The sequence below is a fragment of the Macaca nemestrina genome, chromosome 5 (assembly GCF_043159975.1).
Source record: "Macaca nemestrina isolate mMacNem1 chromosome 5, mMacNem.hap1, whole genome shotgun sequence".
NCBI classification, from domain to species: Eukaryota; Metazoa; Chordata; class Mammalia; order Primates; family Cercopithecidae; genus Macaca; species Macaca nemestrina.
The window spans coordinates 174266963-174287164 of NC_092129.1; the positions used below are offsets into that span (position 1 = coordinate 174266963).

Below are 20202 nucleotides of genomic sequence, written 5' to 3' on the forward strand. Positions count from 1 at the left end.
TGAATGGTACTGAATGCTGTGCTTTGTAGTTAGGGGAGACTGCTGGGTAGGCTCTGCAGTCTTCTCTGATCAGATTGTTTTCCTTGGCTGGCTAGTACTGCTGTTTGTAATCTGTAGTTGGGCAGGGTTGTGGGATGGGCTTTGAGTCTATATGAGGACTCTGGGGTCACTGCTTGGCCATACAGAGTGAGTAGGGTCAGAGGCTGTGCTCCCCAGATACATGTGGACTTGGGCTTGCCTCCAGAACTAGGATAGGCTTAAGCAGAGTACTGAGGTTTGATGCAGTTATCACCCAGCAGCTGGGAAGTGGGCGGGGGGGGCGGTGCACAGATTCTGTAACACTTCCAAGAGTATCCACTAACCTGCAGTTGCCTCTTGACTTGGAAAAGACTTAACAAGACCACTAAGACTTAGCTGGATCATCTCTCCACTGCTTGGGAAGGTTTGGGCAGCAGCAGATGCTGGAAAACAGAGAAAAAGGCCAGAAGTTGCTGACCTGGGGAAGACTTAGCAAGAATAGCCAGGTTGCATAAGGAAGCTGGCTGGGAATTCAAACCTGTTAGACCTATGGACCTTGTTTCCTCTAACATGATGCTGTTGGCTGTTTTCTCTGGTGTGGTGCCTCCGTTGGCTGGAATGCAGAGCAACCATCAAAATCTGCATGCTGGTCATCGTGAGGCCCACCCTTGTTCCTTGTTTCCAGGTGGTCTAGCCCTGGCAGTACTCTCAATGTTTTACCTGGCTTTTACAAAGGGTCACTTTGCAGGAAACTCACTCTGACTCATCCCGTGGATAAGACACAGTTCTTTCTGTAGAAACTGTGAGTCCACATGCCAGTTAGAATGGCAATCATTAAAAAGTTAGGAAACAACAGATACTAGAGAGCATGTGGAGAAATAGGAACACTTTTACACTGTTGGTGGGAGTGTAAATTAGTTCAACCATTGTGGAAGACAGTGTGGCAGTTCCTAAAGGATCTAGAACTAGAAATACCATTTGACCCAGTAATCCCATTACTGGGTATATACCCAAAGGATTATAAATTATGCTACTATAGAGACACATGCACATGTATGTTTATTGTAGCACTATTCATAATAGCAAAGACTTGGAACCAACCCAAATGTCCATCAGTAATAGACTGGATAAAGAAAATGTGGCACATAAACACCATGGAATACTATGCAGCCATTCAAAAGGATGAGTTCATGTCCTTTGCGGGGACATGGATGAAGATGGAAACCATCATTCTCAACAAAATATCCCAAGGACAGAAAACCAAACACCGCATGTTCTCCCTCATAAGTGTGAGCTGAACAATGAGAACATATGGACACAGGGAGGGGAACATCACACACTGGGGCCTGTTCAGGGGTTGGGGGCTTGGGGAGGGATAGCATTAGGAGAAATACCTAATGTAAATGATGAGTTGATGGGTGCAGCAAACCAACATGGCACATGTATACATATGTAACAAACCTGTATGTTGTGCACATGCACCCTAGAACTTAAAGTATAATAATAATAATAATAATAATGATAAACTGTGAATCCAGAGAAATTCTCTGTATGTAATGCTGTGCCAGCCTTGGGAGGAGTGGCGCAGCTAAAGAGAACCATTTGTCTTGACATTTGATTGTGGCTTTCTTGGTTCTGTTGTCTGAGGGGATGTCTCAGCCTTATACCTGAGTTCTGGGGTATTCATGATGGTATTCTTGCCTATAGATAGTTGCTAGATGGATTTCTGTTGGGGGCATGAAGCCAGATAATTTCTGTTTCACTATTTACTGATATCACTTCTCTATTCCTTTATTTTCAAAAATACAGACCATTAAAAAATTTTGACTGACTTCCTTTCCTTACCTACCATTGAGTTTATACCGTATATACATTCCCCTACTTTAAAAAAGACTATCATTCCCAAAATGTATGCCACATTTAAAAAAACACATTGCTTTTGTATAAAGTCTAACTGGTCACATCTTACTGTCATTTTGCAGAAATAATTGCAGATATTTATTGTTATGTATCAAGTGTTTGATATGTAACATACTGAATGAAGAGATAATTGCAGAAAATATGAGCCATTTACTTACATACTTCTATCTTTGCGAAGTTATAAATTCACTTAGAGTTTTCAAATGTTATATAACTCAACAATGTGAACCACCAGTCTCTATATTGTTATTATGGCATTGTTGATATTGGTGTTTGTATTTATCATCTTGGGCTGCCATAACAAATATCCACAGACTGGGGGCCTTAAACAACAGTTCTGGAGGCTGAAAGTCCAAGATCAGGGTACCTGCATGGTGAGTTTCTGGTGAGTGCTCTCTTTGTTGTGGGTAGATGGCTATCTTCACGTGGTGGGGAGAGAAAGGGAGCACGTTCTCTGGTGTCTCTTCTCATAAAGACCCACCCTCATGATCTCATCTAAACTTAATTATCTCCCAAAGGCCTCATCTCCAAACACCATTGCATTGGAGGTTAGGGCTTCAACATATGAATTTTGGAGGAGCAAAATTCAGTTCCCAGCACTCTTTCTTAAAAAACACTAGATTTTAGTGAAAACTTTTCTACATAGATCTTAGCTCATGAAAAATTTATTTACCCCGAGTACTGAAGGATGTACTTGTTTCACAGGCATTTCAGCTGAAGTGCTTCTAGTTGCTGAGTGCTTTGTTTATTTTAAGATAGGGCTTTGGATAGGAAAGAAGCCTGAGGCTGAGAAAGAATACTGCTCAGAGATGGGTGCACTGCCAAAACCTTGTGAAGTTGTACTCCGTCTTGCTATCAAAGACCTAAAGTGCTTCTAAATATTCCCGGAAGATTTTGACATGCACTTTTAGGAAGGACAAAGTAAAATAAAACTACTTATTTTTTCACTAATATTTATAATTTTTTTTCAGTCATTTGAAAGCTGATTTGTACCATAATGATTCTGTTTCATTCATCAATCTGGGAAAGGTGAACTATTTTCAAACATGTACTGAATATCTACTATTGCTACTATTTAGATTGCTCACATTGAATGTTTAATGTGCCAGAGTATATGATGGTATAATGGAAAATAGTTTGAGAAGAAACAGAGAATAAATTTTTATTCCCCTGATTGAAAATTTTCAGCAAAACCAATGATTCAATTCTTAGCTCCTCTAAATAATAATTTTGGTTAATTTAATTCTCAAAGAAAAATGAGGTGAAACGTGTGTGTGTGTGTGTGTGTGTGTATGTGTGTGTATGTATGTCTGTTTGTGTGTCTATGTCTGAATATATGAGAGAGAGAGAATTTGTCAGTAAAATTGCTTGAGGATCATGAAAAATAAAAAAGGAGATATTTGAGAAAATAATCTCACTGCAAATGCTTTGATGCTAGGTCTCATCTCCATGTCTGTTAAAATGTGAGTTCCATGTAGAATTTGCACAAATCCAAGGAAAACTCCCAGTATGCTCAATCCTCTAACTGAGGATATTGATATATTTACAGACTTCTACAACAGAATCTGGTAGGCTGCAGGAAGCCAATTTTCAAAATGTCTGCATAACACCAATTAATATTAACAAGAATTATATTTGAATACGAAGAGAAACAGCCTCCTTAACTTTCACTTTTCATTCTTTTCTTTAATAAGTTATTGCTGACCACAATGTTCATTAGTGGCACAATAAAAAGGAGCTACTGGTAAATAATAACAAGCCTTTGTAGTTATACAATGTCTTTGATCAGAGCAGCTCAGAGTTTTTGTGGCTCATTAATCTTTGAAATACCTCCATGAAATATAACAGTGTCAAGAATTACTACCTTTATTTTTAAACAGAGAAACTGAGGTGTTTGCAAGAAACTCTCCCAAGGTCCCTCAATGATTTGATGTCAGAATGAGGAATATAATGTAAAAACCGGAGATGGTTAAGGCAAAGATGAACAGTGCTCAACATAAACCAGTAGCTTCTGAGAAATTTCAGGGAAACTATGATAAAAAACCACATTGCTTTAAAAAACATTTTCATTTATTTTTTATTTTTAATTATTTCTTCTATTTAGTAATGAAGAGCTGTTTACAACTTCCCATTAGTATCACTTAATATTGGGACATTTCCTAATAACTTCTTTTTTTTTTTGTATCTTTTATGTGAAGAAGTAGTGTACTTTTCCTGTGAAATAATTTAATTACCAATAGAAGAAAAGGCAAAAGTAATTATATGTGTATATATATAAGCATATATCTATGTGGCTCTATACCTTTCTCTCTATTTATCTATTTACATCTCCACATCTATATGTGTTTAGTCAGTTAAACATAAATCTACCCAATCATGCATTGATTTTGAAGAAAATTGTAAAAGAGATGTTGTACTCTACTTCATTGCAATTTTCATATGAATATAGGTTAAGAGCATAGACCCTGCAACATTGTTATTATTATTTTTTCAAAAGCCAACTCAGCTTCATTCAGAAATGACAGTCAGAAGAGAGCAAAGCACATGCTTTTCCAAACAAGTATCTAAGGAAATAACTCATTGTGAGGTTTATTAGAAAAATAAAAAATTATTTTTTAAATAATTATTTTTCATTACCCCTTTACTCTGTTATGGTTACTTAAATTTTCAAAGGTTAATGCCTAAGGATCCCTGTGGAGTGACAGAGTCTATAAAGGCAGAGATTACATTATTTGCTCATGCACATACACACACACACATGCACACACACAGAGAGAGAGAAAGAATTTTGTATTTTATGTCTTTGTCCACATTCCCCATATCCTAGTATATAAGTAACAGTTTTATATGCAGTAGATCTTCAAGATTGCCCATTGATCTCTTTGTTATTTGGCTGAGGGCTTTCGTTTCTCATACTGTTTTGCTTTTATGGTACACCACGGCTCTCCTATTATTATCTCTGGTGTTCCTCACATGAAGTCCAGTGCCACTTCCAGTTAAATGTCATCCATTAACCTCTATCAGAATAACTGAGGTGCTAATTAAAATGCATGTTCCTGAGTACAAACACGTATTTACTGTCTCATAATCTCAGTAATGATAGGAGCCCTAGAATGTATGATTTAACATCAACCCTCTGAGATTTTCTTATACACATTAAAGACCTCTTCCTGTCTTATAATAAGAGTTAATACTTCTGTAGCACTTACTACATGCCAGGCATTGTTTTAAGTGCTTTATGTTTAGTAATGTATTTAATTCTCACAAAGATTTGAGATGTTATGACAAAAAGTACTATCCTGCCAAGAACACAAATTCCTACTCTCTGTATATATTTAGAATGTACTAATTGTATATAAGAAGACAACATAAGTTCTACAATACAAGAGGCAGGAGTTTAAATTTAATTGATAGGAAATTGCAAACATAATATAGAGAAGCCCTGATTATCCTTACCACATATTGATTTATTTTTAAAAAATTATCACTAGAGTGGTTATTTCATCGTGATCTTTTTCTATGGTTGGCTAAATTTATTCAGTCTATCTTTAGGACTCTTCCGGAATGGAATATGTTTATGAAAGTTTTGGAATTTATTGTCATTGTTCCATTGTAAGTTTTCTTTAATAGGTTCTTAACATTTGCCCACCAATAATTATCTCAAGAAAACCAACAACAATTTTCTCCAAGGACTTTTTTTGAATAATTAGGGAAACTGTTGATTATGAAAAAGGATTATAAAATATAGAAAACAAATTAATGCTGCCACAGTAATCAAGACAGCATGATATTGGTGAAAAAATATACAAACTGATCAATGAAACAGAATAGGGAGCCCAAAAATAGATCCACACAAATATAGCCAATTAATGTTTTTGACAAAGGAGCAGAGGCAATGCAGTGAAATATATATATATATAAACAAATGGTGGTAAGACAGCTGGGCACCATCCACATGCAAAAACCAAAAAAATGATTCTAGACACAGACTTTGGGCTCATCTCCAAAATTAACTGAGGAATGAATTATAAACATAAACGTAAAATGCAAAACTATAACACTTCTGGAAGATAACATAGGAGAAAATCTAGATGACCTCAAGTGTGATGATGATTTTCAAGATACAACAACAAAGGCGCAGTGTACAAAACAAATAACTGCTAAACTGGACTTCATTAAAACAAAATCTGCTCTGAAAAAGACTCAAGAGGATGAGAAGACAAGCCATAGACTGGGAGAAAATATTTGCACAAGATGTATCTGATGAAGGACTGTCATCCAAAACGTAAAAAGAACTCTTAAAACTCGACAACAGGAAAACAAATAACCAGATGAGTATGTGAAAAGATGTTCAATATCATACATCATTAGGGAATTGCAAATTAAAACAACACTGGGATACCACCATACACCTATTAGAATGGTGAAAGTCCAGTATAACACTGACAATATCAAATGCTGGTGAGGATGAGAAGCAACAGGAATTGTCATTCATTGCTGGCAGGGATTCAAAATGGTATTGCTACTTTGGAAGCTATGTTGGCAATTTCTTACAAATTAAACATACTCTTATCATATGATAGAGCTATTATACCCCTTGGTATTTATTTACATGAATTAAACATTTATGTTTATGGAAAAACTTCAGCATAGATGTTTATAGCAGCTTTATTCATAAGTGCCAAAACTTGGAAGCAATCAAGATGCCCTTTGATAGGTGAATGGGCAAATAAACTGTGGGATAATATTAATGCATAAAGACAGTGGAATATTATTTCGCACTGAAAAAATTTAATATAAAAATCTACATAATTTATGATTCCAATTACATGACATTCCAGAAAAGGCAAAACAATGGAGACAGTCAAAAGATCAGTGTTTTCCAAGGGTTGGGGGGAGGGAGGAATGAACAGGTGGAGCATAGATGATTTTTCAGTGCAGTGAAAGTACTTTGAAATAATACTGTGTTGGGTATGGGTTATTATACATTTGTTCATATCTATAGAATGTACAACCCCAATGGACTGTAATGTAGACTATGGACTTTGAGTGATAATGATATGTCAATGTAGGTTCATTAACCTTAACAAATGTACCACTCTGGTGTAGAATGTCGATAGTGGGGGATGCTGAGGGGTGGGGATTGGTAGGGACTATATGGGAACTCCCTGTATTATCTGTTCAATTTTTCTATGAACCTAAAACTCCTCTAAAATATATAATAAAGTCTTTAAAAAACATAAGTAAAGTTTTTGGTTTTACATTTAAGTCTTTAATCCACCTTGAGTTAATATTTGTATAATGTGTAAGGAAGGGGTCCAGTTTCAGTCTTCTGCGTATGGCTAGCCAGTTTCCCCAGCACCATTTATTGAATAGGGAATCCTTTCCCCATTGCTTGCTTTTGTCAGGTTTGCCCAAGATCAGGACATAGGCATGGGCAAAGACTTCATGACTAAAACACCAAAAGCAATTGCAACAAAAGCCAAAATTGACAAATGGGATCTAATTAAACTAATTGAGCTTCTGCATAGCAAAAGAAACTAGCATCAGAGTGAACAGGCAACTTACAGAAAGGGAGAACATTTTTGCAATCTATCCATCTGACAAAGGTCTAATATCCAGAATCTACAAAGAACTTAAACAAATTTACAGGAAAAAAACGAACAACCCCATCAAAAAGTGGGCAAAGGATATGAACAGACACTCCTCAAAACAAGATATTTATGCAGCCAACAAACATACGGAAAAAAGCTCATCATTACTGATCATTAGAGAAACGCAAATCAAAACCACAATGAGATACCATCTCCTGCCAGTCAGAATGGTGATTATTAAAAAGTCAGGAAACAATAGATGCTAGCAAGGCTGTGGGGAAATAAGGTTTTTACACTGTTGATGGGAGTGTAAATTAGTTCAACCATTGTGGAAGACAGTGTGACAATTTCTCAAGGATCTAGAACCAGAAATGCCATTTGACCCAGCAATCCCATTACTGGGTTTACACCCAAAGGATTATAAATCATTCTAGTATAAAAACACACGCACACGTGTGTATACTGCAGCACTATTTATAATAGCAAAGACTTGGAACCAACCCAAATGCCTATCAATGAGAGACTGGATAAAGAAAATGTGGCACATATGTTCCATGGAATACTATGCAGGCATAAAAAAGAATGAGATAATGTCCTTTACAGGGACATGGATGAAGCTGGAAGCCATCATTCTCAGCAAACTAACACAGAAATAGAAAACCAAGCAGCGCATCATCTCACTCATAAGTGGGAGTTGAAGAATGAGAACACATGAACGCAGGGAGGGGAACAACATAACAGGGCCTGTGTAGGGGGATGGGGACAAGGGGAGGGAATGCGGAGATGTGGGGCTTATGCAGGGCTTAAAACCTAAATGATGTCACACCTGTAATCTCAGCACTTTGGGAGGCCGAGGCGGGCAGATCACGAGGTCAGGAGATCGAGACCATCCTGGACAACATGGTGAAACCCCATCTCTACTAAAATACAAAAGCTAGCCAGGTGTGGTGGTGGCCACCTGTGATCCCAGCTATTCAGGAGGCTGAGGCAGGATAATCGCTTGAACCTGGGAGGCGGAAGTCCCAGTGAGCTGAGATTGCACCCCTGCACTCCAGCCTGGTGACAGAGCGAGACTCCGTCTCAAAAACAACCAAACCAAACCAAACCAAACCTAGATGACGGGTTGATAGGTGCAGCAAACCATGTGTAGAATGGCACATGTATAACTATGTAACAAACCTGCACATTCTGCACCTTTATCCTGGAACTTAAAGTAAAATTTAAAAAATTAAAAAAAAAACCCATAAGTACTAACTTTTGAGGTGTAATAACAATATTATGGCTTTCAAGAAAATGCCTCCATTATAAGAGATGGATACTGCAAAATTTCATGGTTAAATGTTAAAATCTGTGATTTATTTGAAGCTTTTTCAGCCTTTGAATATCTATCTATCTATCTATCTATCTATCTATCTATCTATCTATCTATCATCTATCTATCTATCTATCATCTATAGCACAAATATGCTGAAGTTTAATTATTACATTTAGATAATGGATATCTAGTGATATCATTATATAATTCTCTCTTGTGTTTTTATATGTTTGGTCTTGCTCACAATTAAAAGTAAACATAAACACTTTTGTTTTGATTACCTTATATTAATTTATTTTGGCATATCTGTCAGCTTAGACCATCTAATTCTTCAGGGCTCACTGTTGACAGAACATTAGAATTATCTGGGGATGAATTGAGTCCATTTCTGAGTGGGAGAGGGAAGTGGGACCTGGGCATTAGTACTTTTTAGAAGCTCCAATACACATCGAGAATTGAGAACCACAGGTCTAGTGCCTCTATTCCTGGTTTCTGGAAGTTTTTTTTTTTAAAAATGATGTAATGAACGACTTTTTAAGGCACCTACAGGCTCAAATACATAATTATCACCATTTTCTAACCATAGTGCAAACAATGCTGTGAGAGTCTCTGCTTCTCAAACTCTGAGGAGTCATAAAACATTCTCACTGACAAGATTATATATGAGAGGTAGATAGATAAACCATAATATTTAATTTACTTGAGCTTATATTTATTGAGTACCTATCATGTGCCAGACATTGGGACAGGAATTTTCATGTCACATCATTAATTTTTTTTTTTTTTGCATAAAACCGTGGGAGGTGGATATAATGATCCTGCCATTTCAGATGAAGAAATTGAAGCTTAGAGGTTGTTATTGTCTCCTGATTTTTCACCCGCAATCCCCAGGTGCCACTTACCTTTTTCCTTGTCTCCTCAGAGTTTCACTTATTCCATTTGTATTAGTCCGCTTTCACGCTGCTGATAAAGACATACTGGAGACTGGGCAATTTACAAAAGAAAGAGGTTTATTGGACTTACAGTTCCACATGGCTGGGGAGGTCTCACAATCATGGCAGAAGGCAAGGAGGAGCAAGTCACGTCTTATGTGAATAGCAGCAGGCAGAGAGCATGTGCAGAGAAACTCCTGTTTTTTAAAACCATCAGATCTCATGGGACCCATTCACTATCACAACAGCAGCAGGGGAAAGCCCCGCCCCCATGATTCAGTCATCTCCCGCCCGCTGTCTCCCACAACACGTGGGAATTATAGAAGCTACAAGACGAGATTTGGGTGAGGGCACAGAGTCAAACCATATCACCGTTCTTTGATCCTGTAGCATTTTGTTCTAGGGGGTCACACATGAATACTCTTTCCAATCTTGTATCTGTGGATTCTTTCATTCCTCATAGTTTTGCTTTAGGGTCATTAAAACTTAAGTCTCACATCTGAGAGAATTGACTAAAATAGATTTAAGCAGCATGCCATTCAAATTATTTTTTAAAAAGCAATTTTCTACTGTAGATTTAGAAACAACTGATCTCTTGTAGCTAGCATAATTTCTGATTAACTAATTTAATCTGTACAAAATTACATAAGCAAACCTGAAACAAGTCTTCATCAATTTTTTGCCCTTGGATGAAACATAATATTTTCAAAAATGAACCAAATAGAATAATTAGCCCCCGGGCAGAGCAAATGACTCTAATAGCCATCTTCCACACATTCCTTTGGTGGAAAGCCAGAAAATGAAAATAAAAAGGTAGCAGTTCATGGGTTAAAGCTTTGCATGTGTCCCATTAAGTAAAGGTTTAGTAACTCAGCGTTACCTTACAGAACGTGAAAAAAAGTTGATATCTTCCCTTCAGGCTGCCAAAAGCTCTCTTCTGATGGACCATATGATTTCCAGCAGTGCTTAGCTGCCAGTCGCATGAGAAATATCTTATCTTTCAGTTCTTTAGTTAATTTAGTGTTTATTTGGTTTCAATTCCATTATTTGTGGCAGCATAAAATCACAAGTAAAATATTCTAATTGTAGTTGGTGTGAGTCAACCTTTTCATAATTTGAAAAGTAAACATGATCTGGGGGATGAAAACTCTACCTCCAGGGGTTAGGAGATCTGAGTTCTGGGTCCCAAAGCTCTGATGAACTGCATGTTACTTGGGCAAAATATGCAAGCAATCTGGGCTTTGGTTTTCACATTTGCATAGAGGGCAGAATTTGATCATTACTAAGATTCTTTTCAGTTCTAAAATTTCAATGATACTACCTTATAGTTAAATACAATCGTTATTAAAAACATAGCAGGTAACCCCCAAATCTATGTTTTGGGTAATATAATTATTTTTTGGTGTGAATTTCTTCCTTTTTGAGTTAATTATCCTTTACATCAGTATTTCTTAAATTTTTTGAGCATTAAAACCACCTGACATGCATATTAAGGTGCAGGGAACAGGCTTTCTTGCACTGTTTAATAGATGGTCGCTATCGCACTGATTCTCCCCTTGTAAGAGGGTCCTGTCCATGTAGGAGTGACAAAGTGGTCACTATAAAAATATTAGGGGAGTATAAGTTGAACAGCCTTGTAGGTGACTCTGAAATGGCTCTATGGTGGAGGCTGAAAGAGTTGTTGGAAGGGCATTTGACTCCCTCTGTGGTCAAGAACCAATGATTTAAATACTATGATTATATCTATGAAGCACTGTATAACAAAGTAAAGTTATTTCGACTCAATGAGCATATTATATTGTAAAACATTTATAGAGAGAAAAGAAAAGCAAGGAATCTTTTCCAGTGAAGAAGTATCCCTGATCCTGAAACAAATTCAGCCTTTTTTACTCTGTTTCATAACTCTCCACCACTTTTCAAATTCCCCATTTTCCTCATGTGCCATTCTAAACCAGTTGTTCATTCGTTTTTGTTTTGTTTTGTTTTGAGATAGAGTCTGATTCTGTATGCTTGACTGGAGTGCAGTGGCATGATCTCGACTCACTGCAGTCTCCACCTCCTGTGTTCAAGCAATTCTCCTACCTCAGCCTCCCGAGTAGCTGGGGTTACAGTCACACGCCACCACTCCTGGCTAATGTTTGAATTTTTAGTAGAGACAGGGTCTCACCATGCTGGCCAGACTGGTCTCAAACTCCTGACAAGTGATTCACCCACCTTGGCCTCCCAAAGTGCTGGGATTACAGGTGTGAGTCACCATGCCTAGCCCATTCTTTTTTTCTTATTTTCATAATCTTTTCAATAACTTTTAAAAACTGTTTTGGTTTTGTATATTGTCTATTCATTTTCTATTTAATTAATTTCTGTCCTTGTCTTCATTATTTGCTGTTGGTGGATGTACAGCGGACACCTGTCACCCAGATTTACTTCAGATATTGAGACTGCGTGATGCCACATACACACACAAAGGGGTATGAAAATGTTTATTATTCACATAATAAGGCTTTCTGAGGAGAGAGGATAGGCTCACAAGCACATCCAAAAATGGCTTGAGAGAGAAGGAAGGTGACGTGGTTTGGATTTGTGTCCCTGCCCAAATCTCACGTCAAGTTGTAATCCCCAGTGTTGGAGGAGGGAACCTGGTGGGAGGTGATTGGATCATGGGGGCCGACTTCTCCCTTGCTGTTCTCATGATAGTGAATGAGTTCTCACAAGATCTGTTTTCTTAAAAGTGTGTGGCACCTCCCCTCCTCTCTCTTCCTCCTGCTCTGGCCATGTAAGACATGCCTCCTTCCTTTTTGCCTTCCATCATGATTGTAAGTTTTCTGAGGCTTCCCCAGCCATGCTTCCTCTACAGCTATGAAACCATGAGCCCATCAAACCTCTTTTCTTTATAAATTACCCAATCTCAGGTAGTTCTTTATTGCAATGCAAGAATGAACTAATACAGAAAATTTGTACTTAGGAGTTGGACATTGCAATACCTATACCTGAAAATGTGGAAGTGACTTTGGAACTGGGTAATGGGCAGAAGCTGGAACAGTTTGGAGGACTCAGAAGACAACAGGATGAGAGAGTTTGGAACTTCATAGTGACCTGATAAATTGTTGTGATCAAAGTGCTGATAGTGATATGGATAATGAAATTCAGGCTGAGGAGGTCTCAGATGGAGAGGAGGAACTTATTGTGAACTGGAGTCAGGTCACATTTGTTATTTATGAGAATAGAGATGATCTGAAACTGGAACATACATTTAAAAGGGAAGCAGAGCGTAAAAGTTTGGAAAATTCGCAGCCCAACCAAGTGGTAGAAAAGAAAAGCCCATTTTCTGGGGGAATATTCAAGCTGGCTGCAGAAATTTGCATATGTAAAGAGGAGCCAAATGTTGATACTTAAGGTAATGAGGAAAATGCCTCTAAGGCTTTTCAGAGACTTTTGTGGTAGCCCCTCATATCACAAGCCTGGAGGCCTAGGAGAGAAGAATGGTTTTGTTGGCCCAGGACCCCATTGTTCTGGCAACCTGAGGACATGGCACCCTGCTTTGAGGCTGCTCCAGTTCCAAGTGTGGCTAAAAAGGGCCAAGGTACAGCTCTGGCTTTGCTTCAGAGGGTGTAAGCCATAAGTTTTGGGACCGTTCATGCAGTGTTAAACCTGCAGGTGTGCAGAGGGAAAGCTTCCACCTAGATTTCAGAGGATGTGTGAAAATGCCTGGATGTCCAGGCAGAAGTCTACTTCATGGATGGAGCCCTCATAGAGAACCTCTATTAAAGCAGTGCAGAGGGGAAATGTGATGTTGGAACCCCTACACAGAGTCCTCACTGGGGCACTGCTTAGTGGAGCTGTAAGAAGAAGGCCACTGTCCTCCAGACCCCATAATGATAAACCCATGAACTGTTTGCATTGTGCACTTGGAAAAGCCACAGGTGCTCAATGCCAGGCCGTGAAAGCAGCTATTGGGCATGTACCCTGCAAAGTCACAGGGGTGGAACTGCTCAAGGTGTTGGGAGCCCACCCCTTGCATCAATATTGACTGGATGTGAGGCATGGAGTCAAAGAAGATTATTTTGGAGCTTTAGGACTTAATAACTGCCCTGTTGGGTTTTGGGCTTACATGGAGACTGTGTTTCTCCCCTTTGGATTGGGAGTATTTAGTCAATGCCTGTACCCCCATTGTATTTTGGAAGTAACTAACTTATTTTTGATTTTACAGGCTCACAGGTGAAAGAGACTTGCTTTATCTCAGAGGAGACTTTGGAATTAGGCTTTTAAGTTAATACTGAAATGAGTTAAGACTGGGGGACTGTTAAGACTGGATGATTTTGTTTTGCAATATAAGAAGGACATGAGATTTGGGAGGGGGCAGGGCAGAATGATATGGTTTGGCTTTGTCTCCCCACCCAAATCTCATGTTGAATTGTAATCCCCAATGTTGGAGGAGGGGCTTGCTGGAAAGTGATTCAATTATGGGGGCAGGATTCACCTTTGATACTATTCTCATGATAGTGGGTGAATTCTCACAGGATCTGGTTGTTTAATGATTTGTAGCACTTCCCCCTTCTCTCTTCCTCCTGCTCCAGCCATGGAAGACATGCCTTCTTCCTTTACACCTTCCACCATGATTGTAAGTTTCATGAGGCCTCCCCAGTCATGCTTCCTGTACAGCCTGTGGAACTGTGTGAGCCAATTAAATCTGTTTTCTTTATAAATTTCCCAGTCTCAGGTAGTTCTTTATAGCAATGTGAGAACAGACTAATACAGAAGGGGAGACTGGATTGGTTTTTGTTGTAAGTAGGGAGTGAAGTTTGGGTAAAATTTTCCATGTGTGACAAGTGCTTGCATAATTTGAACTTCCCAGTGGCACCAAGGGAGGGAGTGCCTGGGGTTTCTTATTGGCTTGCCCATCTGAGGCATAACAGGGGAGAAAAAAGGGATAGGCTTGAAAGCTTTCAGCAGTCAAACATCAAAAACAGAGTAAGTCTCTTTCTTACACCTGTCTTCTGCTTACTTTGAAGTTAATTAGCTTTGTTTTAAAAAATATTCAAAGTAGAAACATACGACACTGATTTTATATCTCCTCTCTATCCACAATGTAGACTTTAAAACTATACTTTTTCTTCTAAGTACTTATTTTTCTATTTTTAGACATATTATGCTTTAATTATCATTTACTTTAACATATTGTAAATTTCTTTTTTGACCTGTGGATATTTGAGAGATATACTCTTTAATTTGCAAATATGTGGGGAATTTTACTAGATACCTTTTTGTTGTTTATGTCTAGTTTACTACAGTTGGGATCAGAGAATATACTCTGTATAATATTATTCCTTTGAAATTTATTATAACTTGTTTTAAGGCCCATTATATAGTCTATCACTATCTTATTTTATGATCTATGTGCACTTGAGAAGATGATATATAATGCTGTTGTTGGGTGTATTGTGCTACAAATGTCAAATACAGCAAGTTGTCTGATAGCAATGTTAAAAATTTTTAAATTTATACTGACTGTTTTGTCTTTTCCTATTAATTATTGAGAAAAGGGTATTTAACACTTTAAGTATGATTGTGGATTTATTTTTATTTTTCCCTTTATTTCTGTTAACTATTGTTTTATGTATTTGGAAACTTTATTATTTTACACATACTCCTTTAATATTGTTGTTTCTTCTTTTATGTCATTATGAAATGCCCCTCTTCATCTCTGGTAATATTTTTCATCTTAAGGTGTAATTTATCTGATGTTAATACAGCCACACTTGATTTCTCATGCTTAGTGTTTGCATGGTTTATATATTTTTCTTTCTTTCTTTTTTTTTTTTTCCAAAATGTTATGTTAAAAGTACATTTCTTGTTAACAACACAGTTTGGACTCAGTTCTTTATTTAATTTGACAATTTCTGCCTTTGTATTGGGGTATTGAGGCCATCTACATTTAATAAAATAATTAATAAATTTATCTCTAAGCATATCATCTGGTTATCTGATTTCTATCTGTCTTATCTTCTCTTTGTTCCTCTGTTTCTCTTTTCTTGCTTTTTGTGGGGGGGGTTAGTTTGTGGTGAATGAAATGATTGTTTGTTTTCTCCTATTTATTTTCTATTGACCTTTTCGTTATGTTTCCTCGGAATTTTTTTCTTTAATGGTGTTCTACAGATTATAATATCATATTTAATTTCTTACAGTCTTCCTTCAAAAGCATTTTACTGCTTCACAAAAATTTTAAGAACTTTATAATAGCATATCTCCAATTATGAACATCCCACACTTTGTGCTGTTATATATTTTACTTCTATAATGCTATAATAAATGCTATAACCTTCAATCCACGGATTTAGTATAATTTTATCTTTAGCTGGTTGTGGTGGCTCATGCCTGTAATCTCAGCTCTTTGGGAGGCCGAGGTGGGTGGGCCCCCTGAGGTCAGGAGTTCAAGACCAGCCTGGTCAGCATGGTGAAATCCCGTCTTTACTAAAAATACAAAAATTAGCTGGGTGTGGTGGTGGGTGCCTGTAATCCCAGCTACTCAGGAGGCTGAGACAGGAGAATTGCTTGAACCCAGGAGGCAGAGGTTTCAGTGAGCTGAGATCTTGCCACTGCACTCCAGCCTGCGTGACAGTGCAAGACTCTGTCTCAAAATAAATAAATAAATAAATTTCACCTTTTACATGGTCGATAGGCAAATTGAAAGACACATATGTATTTAAAAATATAAATGGAATACCTTTTAAAGGTGCTTTATGTTTACAATTGTATTATTATCTCTGACATCCTTAATTATTTCCTGAAAGGCTGGCTTTCCATCTGGTATCGCTTCTCTTCAAACTATAGAACTTCATTTGGTATTTCTAAATGAAATTTAGTTCAAGTCTGTTATAGAAAAAGTCAACTTTTTTCTGGTTGAAAATGTCTTCATTTTGTTTTCATTTTGAAAGATATTTTTGTTGAATACAGATTTGTAAACTTAGAGTTTTTTGGTTGCAACACTTTAAACATGATATTCCATAGTCTTCTGGCTTCCATTTTTTATTTGTGAAGTTAGCCGTCATTCTTACTCTTCTTTTCATAGATAGTATCCAGTCAATTGTCACTGTTTGCAGATTTGTATTTGTAAATTAGTCTACTCAAAAAATTTATTTGTAATGTTCAAATAAATAATTATGAAACTTTTATCATCATTTATTAACATGTGCAGAGGGGCAAAATTTTAAGTTATTATAGCTAATAACCTGATGTGCAGATTATTGGCTATAACTGAACAACTTGATGCTCTATTATCTCATCAGCTGTCATACTATGAATGAGGGTTTTATTTGTGATCTACTTGATGCCAATTTTTTTTTTTTTTGCAATTTTATGCTTTTTGTTGGTGGCCTTCAAGTGTAGTTAAGCCCATTTACTGTTTCTAAGAGCAAGAAGACTGTAACATGCCTTATGGAGAAAATATGTGTATTAGGTAAACTTCATTTGGGCTTGAGTTATAGTGCAGAGACCCATGAGTTTAGTATTACTGAATCAACATACAGTACATTCAGAAAATGGAAGAGGAAATTCACCTTTTGCACATGAGGCTGCTCCAGAAAACACTGAGCAATGTCCATAGAATAACATCTGTACTGTTGATGGAATAATGGAAAAGTGACAAATTTGTGGCTTCGTGAGATGATGACTGATTGTTAACAAGGCATACAAGGCAGCACTGAAACTAAAAAGAAATTTATAGTCATGTTACCTAGGTTCAGGAAAATGTTAAACCCATCTTAATTAGTACTGGCTGCCTTGTAAATTTCATAAGGTATGCTGCAAGTTTCAAAATGAAAAAAGTTAAGCTCTTGCAGGTAAGGCAGATTCTGTAAGTCAGAATTTTGGAATTATCTACTAAGTGTTATACAAGAAAAGTGCCATGTAGAAGGTCAGGTTTTTAATGCTTTTGAGATTGGTTTGTTTTATAAGGATATTGACAAATAAATCTATATGACACAAATAGAATTCTAATTTCTGGAAATGCTATGACAAGAGACTCTCAGGAATCTAACCCTGTATTTGCCCCAGAAGCAATAGTTCTGTATTCAAAAATTCAGTGTTTGCAATGAGTTTGTGGAACCCACCTATCATAAATAACAAGAATCAACTATATGTATTTTGGTCTGGGCCCTTTCAAGATTTTTCTCTTTCTTTGGAATTATCATTTTGATTCTAATGTTCCTTAGGTTTGGTTTTCTTTTTATATTTACTACATGAAGTTTGCTGAATTTCTTGGGTCTGTGGCTTTTGTCCTTTGTTTATTATGCAAAATCCTTAGCTATTACCCTTCAAGTATTCCCCCATTCAAGTATGCCTCCATTCTTTCTTTCTTATTTTTTCTGGGATTCTGTGTAGGTTATGCCATTTCATATTGTTTCACAGATCTTGAACACTGACTTTATTTATTTTACTCTTCTTTTTCTTTTTGTATTTCTGTTTGCAGTTATATTAACCTGTCCTCAATTTCACTTATTTTTTTTTCTCTCAGCTTCATCCAGCCTATTGAAAATTCCTTTGAAAGGATTTTTATCACTATCATATATATATATATATATATATATATATATATATATATATATATTTACTTTTGGAATGTTCATTTGGGTCTTTTCTGTAAGTTTCATTATCTTCTCATGAAGGTTATTTACCTTTTTCAACATAGTCTTTTAACTTACTTTTCATAGTTATTTTAATGTTGTCATCTGGTAATTTCAGCATCTTACTCATTTCTGAGTCTGCTTCTATTGATTACTTCCTATCCTGACAATACATCACATTTTCTTGGTTCCTTTTATCTGTAACTTTTAAAATTGAATGCTGAAATACTAAATGAACAATAGAAACTGAAATAAAAAAATATTTACTCCACAAAAAGGTATATCCCTTCCTCTGCCATGTTATTAGTATCAAATTTATTTCAATCTATAAGCACTCAATCACCTGTTTCTGGGTTTTATCATTACATTAGGTAGATTCAACTCACCACTCTTCTCAAAATATCTGATGCTGAGATCAGAACCTTCCCTTGAGTGGAGCTTGTGATTTCAGTGCCTAGAAGGTTTATCTCAGTTTTCCTGCCCTAATCCTTCAGCAGTTTCTGTGTATCTGCAACGTAAGGTAAGTGGTCTCTCCTAGAATTTCTGTCTCTTCCCCAATCACTCAGTATAGGATCCAGAATATACTGTGATAGTTCTCATTCTCCTGCTGTGCCTTCAGTATTTAGTAGGTCCTGTGCTTTATGCCTTGGGCATGGGTAGTTTCTCTCAGCTCTCTTGCCCTGCACCTAATCTTTCTTATGAGCACTTAGTGAAGGTTCATAGAAAATAACTGCTGGGTAGGTGAAGATTCTTTCTTTTCCTCTTCCTCCTCCTCCCCTACTTCTTCATCTTCTTTATTCTTCCCTTTTTTTTTTTTTTTTTTTTTTTTGAAATGGAGTATCGCTCTTGTAGCCCAGGCTGAAGTGCAGTGGCAGGATCTCAGCTCACTGCAACCTCTGCCTTGTGGTTTCAAGCAATTCTCCTGCGTAGTGGTTTCAAGCGATTCTCCTGCCTCAGCCTCTAGAGTAGCTGGGATTACAGGCACCCACCACCACACCCAGCTAATTTTTGTATTTTTAGTAGAGATGGGGTTTCACTATGTTGACCAGGCTTGTCTTGAACGCCTGACCTCATGATCCACCCACCTCAGCCTCCCAAAATGCTGGGATTACAGGTGTGAGCCACCACGACTGGCTGCCGCTGCCTCCTCCTCCTCCTCCTCCTTGTCCTCCTCCTTCTCCTTCTTCTTCTTCCTCTTCTTCCCCTTCCCCTTTCCTCCTCCTCCTCCTCTTCCTCCCCCTCCTCCTCCTCTTCTTCTTCTTCTTCTCCTTCTTCTTCTTCTTCCTCTTCCTCTTCCTCTTCTTCTTCTCTTCTTCTTTCTTCTTCCTCTTATTCTTCATCCTCCTCTTCCTCCTTCTTCAGAGATGTAGAACTAATGCAGACTATTGCACCCAGTGTTGACTTATTTTTTTTATAGGGTGGATGCCCCATGTAATGATTGCCCTCCAGAAGTTAAGAGAAATTAGAGTCATCTAGGACCTTTTGAAATTCTCCTCAGGGCCAGTTTTGGTTGGCTTATTTGTCTCAAGTTTATATTCCATCTTTGCTCAGCACTCAATGCATTGTCCAACAGTAGACAGACAATGAAATTGTAAATGAATGAACAAATGAATGCTTTAGGTTGCTAAAATTCATGTGTGATTTCCTTATTCTCATTTATGTTTCAAATATCCTGTACTTCCATTTGATTGGACATCAGAAGTCATGCGTTCAATTCTGGAAATCCTCACTGTGATTCACTGGAAATCCTCCAATTTGAGATTACACTGGTTGGTGGGGGCCTGGACCACATGTCCCAGCCCTCT

The 20202-nt window shown here is 37.4% G+C and overlaps 1 protein-coding gene across 1 annotated transcript in view; it reads left to right on the forward strand.

Annotated features, from left to right (window-relative positions):
• LOC105487432 (uncharacterized) overlaps positions 1 to 20202 on the forward strand; it is a 143614-nt gene that overhangs the window by 76276 nt on the left and 47136 nt on the right. Inside the window, exon 10 of the mRNA XM_071096134.1 lies at positions 12896 to 13082. Coding sequence (XP_070952235.1) covers positions 12896 to 13082 — 187 coding nt within the window. The remainder of the gene's footprint in view (positions 1 to 12895; positions 13083 to 20202) is intronic.